We start from the raw sequence: 13,063 nt of genomic DNA, 5'->3' as shown, positions 1-13,063 counted from the left end.
CTGGGTTGGCACTTAAATGATCATTGATCAGTACTGGGGAATAGAAAGAGATCATTCCAAAAGTAAAGTTACCTAAGGACATGCCTAGGGACAGACTTCCTTTAGCTGGGGTGGGAGGAGGGGAGGTAGATTAGATTTTCCTTTTGAAGTTAAATAATTGACACTCAACTATAAGAATAAATAATTAAGGCTGCTTCTCTGGTTAAGCATACCAAAATCCAGAATATTCCTATAAAAATAGGGAATGAGACAATAAAAGGGGTAGGATTTATGAGCCAGAAAGAATAGGGGCTGAAGCTTATACAGTGAAAAACACTATTATTTTGATCACACATTTCAGATACTTGAAATTTGTCAGGTTCTGGAGAAAAAAGGACAAAGTGAAGGACAAATTGTCATTAGAATGAAGATAAATTTTTGGTCTAGTAAAGAGGCTAATTAAAGACAGGAAAGCCCTGCTCTCTTTCAAGAGGCCAGAGAATGGGTAGACTTTGTTTTTAATTGTATGAAGAATGTTCTCAAGGATAGGAGGAAAGCCAGAGCCTCTAAAGGGCAAATGGGCATTCCTGCATGGAGCCGGATTATTGGAGAGCATCCACAGGAACACCAGGATCAAGAAGGTTTAGCAACAAAAGATGCAGGTGAAAGGGGAGAAAATGGAAAGTAGAGCTGTATGGGAAATGTGAATGTTGAAAGGGGGCCCATGAAAATCCTTCATAGGGAAAAGACACGCCTAAAAAAAGGGAATATTTTTTTAAAAGAAGAAAGAATTCAAAAAGAAATATAATATATTAGGGAATAGAACATCATTTAACAACAGATTAAAATAGTCACATGCTTCTTGCTGCCAGTTTTCCTTCCTACTAGCTTCATGTGAGTCCTGTCAAGACAGTGTGGCCCAGCCGCACTGACAGAATTACGTGTTGTAATTCAGTAATTCAGAGGAAGAATGTGGCAAATCCAAAAGGAACCCAAAACAAAAACAGAAAGGAACTACCAAAGGAAGCTCAATATTTTTGTTGTCTTAAGATTATCAGTAAGGAAAACAATGGGACAGAAATTTTAAAATATCAGTTTCTGTAGCCATCTAATGAAGATGAAAGACATTCAAAAAGAAAAAAGAATGCTCTTGGGGCACCTGGGTGGCTCAGAGGGTTGAGCGTCTGACTTTGGCCCAGGTCATAATCTCACATTTTGTGAGTTTGAGCCTCGCGTTGGCTCTGTACTGTCAGCTCAGAGCCTGGAGCGTGCTTTGGATTCTGTGTCTGCCTCTCTGCCCCTCTCCTGCTTGCACTCCGTCTCTCTCTCAAAAATAAATAAAAACAGTAAAACTAATAATAATAATAATAATAATAATAATAATGCTCTTGGTTAAACATGGAGAATTGAATATGTATGTTTATCTATGCAATCCCAAAACATCACTAAAATTACAGTAAATTAATAAAAAGTGAATATATCCATAAGGAAAAGAGAACAGGAGAGGAAGGAGTTGACACTAGATGAAAGAGACATTGACCAAATTTTGAAAATTGAGAAAGCAGTGTTGAGAGGTAATTAGTAGACTGTATGATATTGAAACCTGATGCCTGTGGGGATTGGGGAAGTGAGGTGGAACCCTAAAAGGAACAAATCCAATTATGTGACACAATGCTGGAAAGACTCAGTGATTGGAGACACCAGATACTTCTGAAAGAGGGAGAGGAGTGGATCTGAAAACAGGATTGTTTGAATAATTGTGAAAGGAACAGACAGATCCTCGGATGCCCTCACTAACCCCTAAGCAACTTCACCCACCATCCTGGCAGTATACCAAAGGTTTATACTCTAGAAAAACCTGAATTTAAGAGGCTTTGGACCTGAGGATACAGAAGAGCAGATTGTGGGATAAGGCTAGAATGAAAGTCTGTACCTCAGAGTGAGACCTCTTGAACCACTTTACCCACTTACTTCCCAGAATAGACAACTAGGTTTATATATCAACAGCTAGGAAATTGGAAGTATCTTCTCTGGAGAAATGCAGGAAGAGAAAAGAGAAGAGAAGAGGACAGGACAGGACAGGAGAGGAGAGGAGAGGAGAGGGGAATGGGAGTGGGAGGGGAGGGGAGGGGAAGGGAGGGGAGAGAGGAGGAGAGGAGAGGAAAAAGATCTATGGATACTGACAATTGGGGTCTCCCAGTGAAATGGCAATAGTCATGTCTAATCTACCCATTAAGAAGTATACCAGTCATTAAGCCCTCACCTAGACACACAGAGCTTCCAGTAACATTTAGGAGACTCCTTTTTAAATGTCAACAGCCAAAGATCATCAAATGTTTTAGAAACACCTCAAATACGAGACAGAAGCTAGGATCAAAGTAAAACTCAGAAGGAAAAAAAAGCAACTCAGAAGAAAAAGATACAAAATAATGCATGCAGGGAGCTTCAAAAAAGAGTACAATTAATGTCCTGAGAGAGAAAAGAAAAGATATTGCATCCATGGAACATAAGCAGAGGCTATGAATAAAGAACAAGAATAAATATTAAAATATAAGAGCTGAAGTAAAAAATTCAATATTTGGGTTAGATGATAAAGATGAATAAATCTCCCAGAAAGTAGAAGAGAAAAACAAAGAGATGGAGAGAAGAAAAGAAAATTAGAGGAGTTCTGGAAAGAGAGAACAGAGAAAGTGGAGGAAAGATTAGTGCAGAAACTAATCAAGAACATTTCTAAGTACTGAAGGACATACACTTCTATATTGGAAGAAGGGTCCACTCACCATAATGAATGGTAAAGCCATTCCACCAAAGCATTTCATCATGAAATATCTATACCTTAAGGATAAACATAAGTTCTTAGGAAGTTTTCAGGTCAGAGAGGGAGAAAGGATGAAATCTGAGAATTACAGCAGGGCAACAGATTTAGAGAACAACCAGGCTGGGTTCAGCAGAATGGAGGGTTTTTAGAAGTATGTCTCCAATATAAGAGAAGCTGATAGATTACATGGAGTGTTCGAACATGCTGAAAGGATATTTACACTTCTATAAGTAGATTTGGTGAAAAATAAGTAATCAACAACCCGGAAACCTAAGCAGATAAATAGTGCGACAATAATTAACTGTGAAAGGAAGCCATGCCAGAAAGGAAATGTAATCATAGTACACTGCATGGCCCAGGTCTACATAATATTATATACTATAATCATATAAAGCAAAATGAAAATTGTGATGGAAATTGGGAAGATTTTTCAACAAAATTGTGATAGAAATTTCTCCCAGGGAACAGGAATATCTGCTCATGGGGAAAAGAGAAACACCTGCTAGGAGTTGGAATGGGAAGCTGAATCCTCATCTTCTATCCTATGAAGCCATTAGATAATGACTTCAAAATTGAAAAACCATGAGATAACTGCATAATGTTATTACATAGAAATATGGGAATAAATATCGCAAGAAACAGCTTAAAAACCTGAAAATAGTTATTCCCTGGAGGTAGAACTTGGAAGTGTGAAGGAGTGCTTTTTTTTTTTTTTTTTTTTTTCATCTCAAGCAGGCTCCATGCTCATAGCAGAGCCCAATGAGGGGCTAATATTTTTCAAATGTAAAATCTATTTAAGAAAAAAAAAAGAAAACCCATTTATTTAGGAAAGCTTACTAATAAATCTGGCAAGGATGGATTTGTGTGAAGTCAAAGATTAAATTTGAGGAAGATATGGTGTTTGCAAAGAGCTTTTTTTTTTTTTTTGGCAGGAGGGATTTGCTTAGTTTTAGGATATGCATTTTGTAAAAATTTTTTATTTTTTATTTTTGAGAGAGAGACAGAGCACAAGCAGAAGAAGGGCAGAGAGAGAAGGAGACACAGAATCCAAAGCAGGCTCTAGGCTCTGAGCTGTTAGCACAGAGCCCGATGCGGGACTTGAACCCACAAACCATGAGATCATGACCTGAGCCAAAGTCAGTCACTTAACCCACTGAGCCACTCCAAGGATATACATTTTCTATATTTACATATTTAATTGATATAGATAAAATGGCACACATTTCTCTGGTAATTCCATTTATGAGAAAACAAAGCACCAGTTAGTAAATTAAGTTAGTTAATTAGTGGAACCACTTAGTTCTCAATTTAGGGACCAAATAAAATTAGAACATATGAATCTCTTCTCTAACCTCTGGCTCCACAGGGAGCAGAGAGAGAACTGGGAAAGCTTTTAGTGACCATGGGCTACTCCTAGGGTTGGTTGGCAGGGAGGATGGGTGAACAAATAACCTGAGAACCTTAACCATGAGGCATGGGGCAGACAGGAGTGAGGCAGTCAGACTGAGAGGCTTCAGCAGTGCAGAGGGAGAGCTAAGCAAGACCGCCTTTTACATGTTGGAGACAGTTTGCCCGGATGCAGAGTACAGATGCCAGAAAATTGACAGAATGAGAAAAAATAGGGAGAAATTGTTTCCATTGTATTTAATTAATACTAATTAAATCTTAGATTATTGACTTAGACAAATGAATCCTGAACACTGTGCCTTCAAGGGCTCTTCCTCCCCATTCTGAAAATCTGCTCTTGAGGCATATTAGTCCTAGGGGTTGTTTATTTTTCCCCATTTCTACTTCTGTTTCAATATATCTGCAGTAGTTATTTCACAGTGTCCATTAAGTCTGTGAGCACAGAAATACAATTTTAGAACAGCCTGCCTACCATCCATCTTACTTCTTTCCTGGAAATCTATTCAGATTCTCATTCCTGTCTTACCAAAGGGCCATCTCTTCTGTTTTTCTGCAGTGTTTTGGGCTGATCAGATTAGTTGAACAGAAGCCATAAATGGAAGTTTGGGCACATCCTTTGCTAGCTCCTACTCATCTTTCTGGTTTCCACACCTTTTCCAGTTTCCCTTTGCCTCGGCTCCCCACCCAGTTGTCCAGTCATCTACTCACCCTGGGATATATCTCGTTTGGGTGGGTAGAAACTATAATCTGATCATTCCATGACTGGTTCAGACCTCATTGGACGTAAAGCATAAAAAAGACACCCATCTGTGGTTATCCTTCACTGAGGACTTGCTTTCCTGGCATGTTCCCCCCAAATTGCCAAATTCAAGTGATTGCCATCACAAATGGGATTTTCATCTTCAGAATGATCAGGTTACCCAGCAAAGCCTTCTCCTGCTTCTTCCACTGTCTTTGGAATTGAAAACAATCCAGCTGTCTCTAAGGAAAAAAAATGAAAACAAACACAAAAATAAACTACTTTTACATTGTAAAGAGTGGGGCAAATTGGCCATTTTTTTAATATTAGAAATTTCAAACAGATGGAGAGCTAATTTGTATTTTCATTTTGACATTTACTTACCCAGTGGGAGTGTGATTAAGCCATATTTTAAGCCCAAAGTGGCCTTCATCTGAAAATGTTATAGACATATTCTACTGGTAATGCTCTTCACCATCAACAGAACTTTAGGACCCAGAAACACTAATTCTCCTGTGCCCAGACCACCCTAATCAAGGAGTGCAGGGGATAGGAACCTCCTCTGTGAAAATGTTGGTCTCTTATGATCCTCCCTGTTTCCTTTCTTGCCCCACTTGGGGCCATTTTCCATAGAGCTGGCAAAGGGATCTTCCTTCAATGCAAATTTGACCATGCCAGCCCCATGCTTGAAATAAACCTTTCAACGACTCCATATGACCCTCATAATTAAGTTAAAACTCTAATATTTAGCATGTTATTAAAGTCATCTTCGATCAGACCCTGCTCACTCTTCCCTGCCTGTTCATTCTGCATACAAGTCATACTAAGCCATGTGTCATCCCAAGATGTGCCTCTTCCACTGTCACTACCAGCCATTTGCACTCACTGCCCATTTGGCCTGGAAAACCCCACTGCCCCTTCTTTACCATTTTACCATGCTAAAATATGACCAAAGATAATTTTACCTGAAACGTTTAGAATGCTAGGGCTTCACTGATTAGTCTCATGTTTGCCCAGGATTTTCAATCTTACTGAATTTCCATCTTACACATTTTCCTACGTTGTTCAGTGAAAACACACATTAAAATTCTTCCAAAGAAACAACCTTCAAAAAAAAAACAGCCCCAAAAGATAGATATTTTGCCTAAATCACTGAAAGCAATCTAATCACAAGTGAGTGATTCTTTTCCACACATGATGGAATTTTCCCTTACTGGCTCTGGCCACATCCATGTGTGCTCTTGTCATGCCCTGTCACACACACCCCACCCTCGAAATAGCAATCCTCTAAACTTGATGTGTTCTATTTCCATTTTGTTACTCCATGGTTGAATAAATTATAACATCTGAATTGCCTGTTGTACAAAACTGAGTTATAATCTCAATTTTAAAACAGGAGGTAATGGTAGCAGAGGATATGCAGATATTGTGAGGTTCACCTGAGATTTCACAGTGTTTATGGCAAATACAAAAATAGAAGTCCTAATTCTGGAGCATGTTTTCAGTTCAGAGGTCCTCCTGATTTGAAATAACAGAAGAAAGAGAAATAGTCCTTTGTACTGGAAGCTAATAGCTTGAAAAAGGATGAGTTCCAGAGCAGTGGGCCCCAGACCAAGATGATCAGCAGCCCTTCCAAAGTCCAGTCTGGAGTTGGCCGGCACTGTGTTCCCATTATACTTGCTATGGGGACATCTTTGAGTTCACTCCACCTTTTCATTTCCTCCTTTAGTGCAATGTCACTTGCCTAAAATAGCTTTTAGGTAACTTGCTTTACGGATGTTTTCCATAGAACACCACTCCTTTCCTTTCAGACGTGAATTTAATTTTAGTGAATGGATTGAATTTTATTTTTATTTTAATGAGAGCCCTTGTCATCACATCACCCATTACGTTATCCTTCCATATTGGTGCACCTGTTATTCATGTCAGCAATTTATTGACCTCATCAGTTAACTGCTATCCATTCTTTTCTTTTATATATTCAAATAAACTTAACTCTTTCTCATAACTTTCTTAATCAAGGGAATTTTTTATACTAAGTTATTGAAAGCCCCTTGAATCTAATCACTTCAACATATTTTGCCAGCTAACTCTATTAATAGGAAATAATGCACTGATGGTGTGCCACTTAAAATAAAGTTTAGATTAAGTTTAGAAAACTTGGGCAAAGCTAGATGAAGTGTCTTTTTTTTTTTTTTTTTTTTAATTGCTTCTGTGTCCAGAAACAAATCGGTCCCTGCATGCTTGATATAATTAGACAATTCATTTAGGCATGGGCAGCTGGGAGCAGGACCTACCACTTCAGGGCTGGGCTGCTTTCAGCAGGTCACATAAGCAGTAGGGCTTCACGGTTTTTCTTTGTCAGAACAGGAGATGAAATGACATCTAACAGAGCAACTTACTAATATTCTTCCCTGGCCCTTCCTCTCTTGCCTTTTCAACAAGTATTTCAGGTAGGATTAATGAAAACCAGATGATAAAGCCACAAACACCATCCTTGGTCTCCAGTTTCTCAAAACAAAAACAAAAACAATAACAAAAAAACAAAAGCACCTAACTAGAAGCAAGTACTTAACCCTCATTATTTAAAAAAATATACATGCTTATATGGACCCATATGTATGTTAATAATATATGAAAGCGATGAAGCTTTGTTTGACCCAGACGTGCTGCTGATTTTATAGAAAATTATAGAACAACTGTCAATCTAGAATTGTGCCATATTCTTCAATTCTGACCAAATTTGGAATTGAATAGAGTTCTGATCATAATTACAAGAGACTCAAATACAGGAAGATGCTACTTTCTCTGATGCTTTGTTACTTAGTTCCACTGACAGCAGATTAGTCAGGAAAAGCCTTGGGAAGACACTTCCCACTGACAGATTTGGCAATGCCTTGGGTAGTTTTACAAACTAACCTGATGGAAATTCATTTTTAGTCGGAGAATCCTATAGCACAATCATTTTATTTTATTTTATTTTATTTCAATATATGAAGTTTATTGTCAAATTGGTTTCCATACAACACCCAGTGCTCATCCCCAAAGCTGCCCTCCTCAATACCCATTACCCACCCTCCTCTCCCTCCCACCTCCCATCAACCCTCAGTTTGTTCTCAGTTTTTAAGAGTCTCTTATGCTTTGGCTCTCTTCCACTCTAACCTCTTTTTTTTTCCTTCCCCTCCCCCATGGGTTTCTGTTAAGTTTCTCAGGATCCACATAAGAGTGAAACCATATGGTATCTGTCTTTCTCTGTATGGCTTATTTCACTTAGCATCACACTCTCCAGTTCCATCCATGTTGCTACAAAGGGCCATATTTCATTCTTTCTCATTGCCACGTAGTACTCCATTGTGTATATACACCACAATTTTTTTATCCATTCATCAGTTGATGGACATTTAAGCTCTTTCCATAATTTGGCAATTGTTGAGAGTGCTGCTATAAACATTGGGGTACAAGTGCCCCTATGCATCAGTACTCCTGTATCCCTTGGGTAAATTCCTAGCAGTGCTATTGCTGGGTCTAGCACAATCATTTTAATTGTTTCCTTATTTGTTTACTACTTTGAATTGTTTGCTTTTCAACCTCTTTTTTGACATTCTACAGACATGTCAGGAGGTTAGAAAGATCCAAGAGCTAATTCTTACCATGGACCTTGAAATAATTTGGATGAATTCCATAGACGAAAGATGAGTAACTTCTTTAACTAAAACTATAGTCTCGGAATTTGAAGGGACCTTAGTGATCTCTAGTTCAGTCACCCATTTGAAGTTTAAGTTTGCTCCAGTCCATCCCAGTCAAGTGAGATTTAACCCTTCAGGGTATCCTCCAGACAGTTCTGGCTTTTAAAAAGTTCTTCCTTATCTTCAACTACATAACTTCTACCCTTGGTTCCAAATCCTGTTGGAGACATAAAAAACAGTTCTGCTCAAACTCATGAGGCTGCAAACTTATTGAGGGCAGGTATTGTATCCACTACAGCTTCTGGCGACTTGATACATGATTGCCAAATGGAGTTAAAAGCAAATAACGTTCTTCTTTATTTTGATATATATCTTACAAAATAACAAACGATCAGTATATTTAAGTCCCGTTGAGAAAGCGTCATATAAAGTAGCTGATTCTATTGTTTAAGCGCTGTACCTGATATGTTTTATTCTTTCAATCTTATAATTCAAGCAATTTTACCTGTCTTGTGTATTGCAGCTTACCTTCGTTATAAACTAACATACTTGCCCCTGCAGATGTTAAGTGTTAGGCATCACATGTGCCAATGAGCTGAAACCCCACTAAAGTAAGCATTAGAAGTTCTGGGTTCCAGCGCCAGCCCCTCACTACCCATCTGAGTGATACTGGCTCTTGGTTCCTATTCTGCAAACTGCAAGGGTTGAACCAAATGTCCTCTCAAAGTTCTTTCCAGCTTCACAAATCATTTGCGTTTTTGACTTGTCTGTCCCATGTGGTAGAGTAGCCACAAAGACAAAGACGGACCTCTGATTTCCATTTCAGTTCTCCATTTATATTGCTAATTACCATCCAAATGTACAGTTTAAAGCTAGGGATGCTTCTCCCCCCACCTTTTCTCATTTCAGAACACTTTTCTTCAGGAAACAGTGCGCAGGGAGTGTGAAGAACGCTTTGAACTGACAGAGGCTTTGAGCCAAGCCAGAGAACAGCTTCTGGAGCTCAGGAAGCTCAGTGGAAGTTTACCTTTGTCGCCGTGTTCCCTTAACCAGGGCAGCCTAACCTCCTCTGCTGCAGTGGTCAGCAGCCAGGGAGAGAGAAGCCTTACAAGACTGAACTCTGGAAAAGGAATCAAAATCCCCAGCCTGCATGGAGTGTCAAAACCCACCACTGCCCCAACCTCAGTTCAACCCAAGAGGGTCAGCAGCTCTGGTTTGCCTACTTTCCCCCAGCCCCATCCTCCCAGGGGTCGAGCATCTTCCGTAAATGAGACCAGACAAAGACTGACTGCCATTCTGAGGAGGAGACTAAATCAGCAGTGACTGATCCAGCCAGGAGCAGCTCCAAGCAGGACACTTGGTACTTCCCAGACCAAGTGTAACTGAGGATGACAGAGGTCAAATTATTATCACAGATCAAGAATGCACGGTTATAGATATTTTTAATAGGATAGTTGGAAAAACTAGGAATCGTGAAGCCATATTTTCCAAGAGGCCTTTGAAGTTGCAACAGATAATGAAGTTGGTGGTATTCCAGAGGGCCAATTTCTATGTGTCCATATTGGATGTTTAGATGTGTTCTCTGAATATTCCCTTTTTGAGATCACAGGTAAAATTTTTCACCCATAGCATCTTTGCTATTTTTTTTTTTTTTTTTGCACCTTTACAAGCAGATATATTTCCACCAAAAATAGATTGTGTTGGTTTTGTTGGTGTTTGTTCATTTGTTTGTTGAGCTGGATAGATTAAATAGATGTGATTAGTATTCCAAATAGAAAATAGAAGTACGTTAGTCCTAAATTTGATAACTTCCAAAATATTTAGTTCAAATATTCACAGAATTCAACATCATCATAGAAACCTTCTCTTTTCATCTTGCAATTTAATTGGTTAATACAATTTCTTTTTAGGCCGGAAGTAATGGTAGGTACCCTTCAAGAAGACAGTCTTTACTGTGAACCTGGGACCTTCTAGAAAAAGGGACACCAACTCCAATTCAAGGACAAGGGGGTTTACTTTTCAAACTTTAGAGATTATTTTTAAAAACAGTCTGGCTGACCATGTAAATATTACTTGGTAGAGGTAGTGTTTCTACATTGAATGGTTTTTAGTAATCACGATTAGATTTTGATTTGAGCCATTGGGAAAAGAACTAATTCAAGACAGTCTCATAGAGGCACATAGTGCTAATTTGGGGGTTCACGTTTTATTACCTCTTAAAATGGCCAATTGGTTAACATATTTTCTACTTTCATAGTGAAAAATTAAAACCAGAAACCAAACCAGCTATTTTAAGTTATAAAGCTTCAGGCTTCTCCTGTTTCTTAAAACGTAAGTCTTTACCTTAAGCTAGTAATTGTCCATCTTTTTTCCCCTTCAAGTTGAACTGCATTTTTTTTTTCCAACACTGACTTTACTTAAATGCTTCATCTGACTGTATCAGGGACATCCAAGCTTTTTAATCCCAGATGAGAATGTTAGTAGCACATGTCAAATATGGCACATAAAACTCTCCTCTGTCTAGCTATTATGTTCATGAGAGAATCCAAAGGTACTTGGAATCCCTCCCATGTGCAAAAAAAAAAAAAGTAAAGCTGCTAAGTAAATTCAAGTTTATCTCTAATCTTTAAAAGGATTAGTCTAATCTAACAATCGTGTGTTTTAACTTCAAAAAAAAAAAAAAAATTCCACATTAGGTCTGCCGATTTCCCTGACTAGTTTAAGTGAGCACATCTTGTGTTAAGGCTTAGAATGCTTAGTTTCACTTTACAGAGATCGATGTTCCTTATAATGGCATTTGACAAGAGAACAAAACAATAGAATGGTGGTGCTGGAGTGAACCTTAGAGGTCACCCCAACCATTTCTTTACAAATAAGGAATAGATACCCAAAGAAGTCCGACTTGCTAAAGAGGTACAGCTAGTGACAGAGCTAAAACCAGACCGTTAACCGACCCCAACCACTCCACTCACTTTCCCACTCATCAGAGTTTCCCCAGCCTCCATCAGGACTTTTGTCAGAAGCCCCACATAGTATTTACCTAATATTTTCTTTAAATGCCCTCGCTTTTTAAACTTAAAGTTATGTAAAAAGAAAGCTTGGCCCAAGAAAGAATAATTGTAGAGTAACGAGTTTGATTTGCTAGGTATATTTTTGCTAATACTTGAAAATCAACATGTATCTGTTAAAATTACAAAATGTTGGTTGGTGTACCCCCTAAAATCATCGTGTACAATGACAGTAGTACCCGTGCCACCCTCCGGGAACTACTGGACCAGACCTCAATGTTTCTGACCTGGTATTTGGATGTTTAAATTACAAGTATTCGTGACGTGAGGTAGATGGCAGAAGCTAGAGAAAACTTTAATAAAAGCCTACAGGAAAATTCGGGGCAGCGGTTCTTTGCCATCATATGATACACGCTTTTCCACAGTCTCCCAATTTCAGCTCTCTCTTCAGGAACCATGGGGATACATTTTTTTCCCTAAATTATGAACACATTTAAATTTGTAAAGAAGGTCACGTGTAAGCTTTTCTAAAGTGATAAAAACTATCAGTGCAAATCTGGTTTCTTGGTTTGTTATACTCTCACTTTATAACAAGTCATTATGTAAATAATCTCTCTGAGAATAGAATCACGGTAAGACTGTGTTATATTCCACAAGTATATTAGAGAGGTTATTCCGTGGATACACGACAAAGACAATATTGACATTTGTATCAAGCTAGACCACTTGAATGGTGCCATCTAAGCTATGTGCTGGGATTTTTTAGAGGAAGACACTTAAAGAAAAGAGAATCTCATTAGAGTATGTAACCTGGGGGTTAAGAACATAAACTTCCCTTGATTTTCTCACTGATGAGATAACTCCTGGCATGAAACAGTATCATATCAAGAGTGTTAGGGAGGCAGTGAATACTATGGCAAAAGAGAGCTCTCAAATGCATATAATGGATATTAATTTAAATCTATTAGTTTTACTGAGAACAAACTGAGGGTTGATGGGAGGTGGGAGGGAGGGGGAGGGTGGGTGATGGGTATTGAGGAGGACACCTTTTGGGATGAGCACTGGGTGTTGTATGGAAACCAATTTGACAATAAATTTCATATATTAAAAAATAAATAAATAAAATAAATCTATTAGTTTTAATTTCTCTATATACATCTGTTTTCCATGACCTCAATGGAAGGATTCGTAGGTGCAAAAAGAAAAGAATATCACAGAAAATATTCCTCAAATAATTATAACCCTGGTTTTTTTTTCTTCTCAATTTAATATTGGTAGACAAAGATGGGAGAATTCTATAGTTAACATAGATTTTTCAAGTGATTTTTTCAAAGTCTTTTTGAATGCAATTACTGTATTTATAGTTAGTCAGAATTACTTAAAAGTTATATTTTCTGGCAATGGAATTGACTGGAAGAGATGTTAA

At 38.2% G+C, this 13,063-nt stretch overlaps 1 protein-coding gene across 7 annotated transcripts in view; it reads left to right on the top strand.

Moving 5' to 3' along the window:
• Positions 1-13,063, top strand: part of LEKR1 (leucine, glutamate and lysine rich 1) — a 219,493-nt gene that overhangs the window by 172,119 nt on the left and 34,311 nt on the right. For 5 of the 7 annotated variants that reach the window (XR_008422539.1, XR_008422538.1, XR_008422537.1 and 2 more), the window contains one exon: positions 9,539-9,842. The exons of 1 other annotated variant lie outside the window; for it this stretch is intronic. Coding sequence is in view for 1 of the 6 variants with exons in the window: in XM_019440291.2 (XP_019295836.2) it covers positions 9,539-9,952 (414 nt within the window). In the remaining 5 variants the exon portion in view is untranslated. Of the gene's footprint in view, positions 1-9,538; positions 12,193-13,063 lie in introns of those variants that run through there. One more of the 7 variants, XM_019440291.2, reaches the window with a different exon arrangement.

Source organism: Panthera pardus, unplaced genomic scaffold (assembly GCF_024362965.1).
Source record: "Panthera pardus isolate Hobbes unplaced genomic scaffold, ASM2436296v1 HiC_scaffold_16, whole genome shotgun sequence".
Classification (NCBI taxonomy): Eukaryota; Metazoa; Chordata; class Mammalia; order Carnivora; family Felidae; genus Panthera; species Panthera pardus.
The sequence above is the reverse complement of the archived record's forward strand: the minus strand, read 5'-3'. Positions and strand labels throughout refer to the sequence as shown.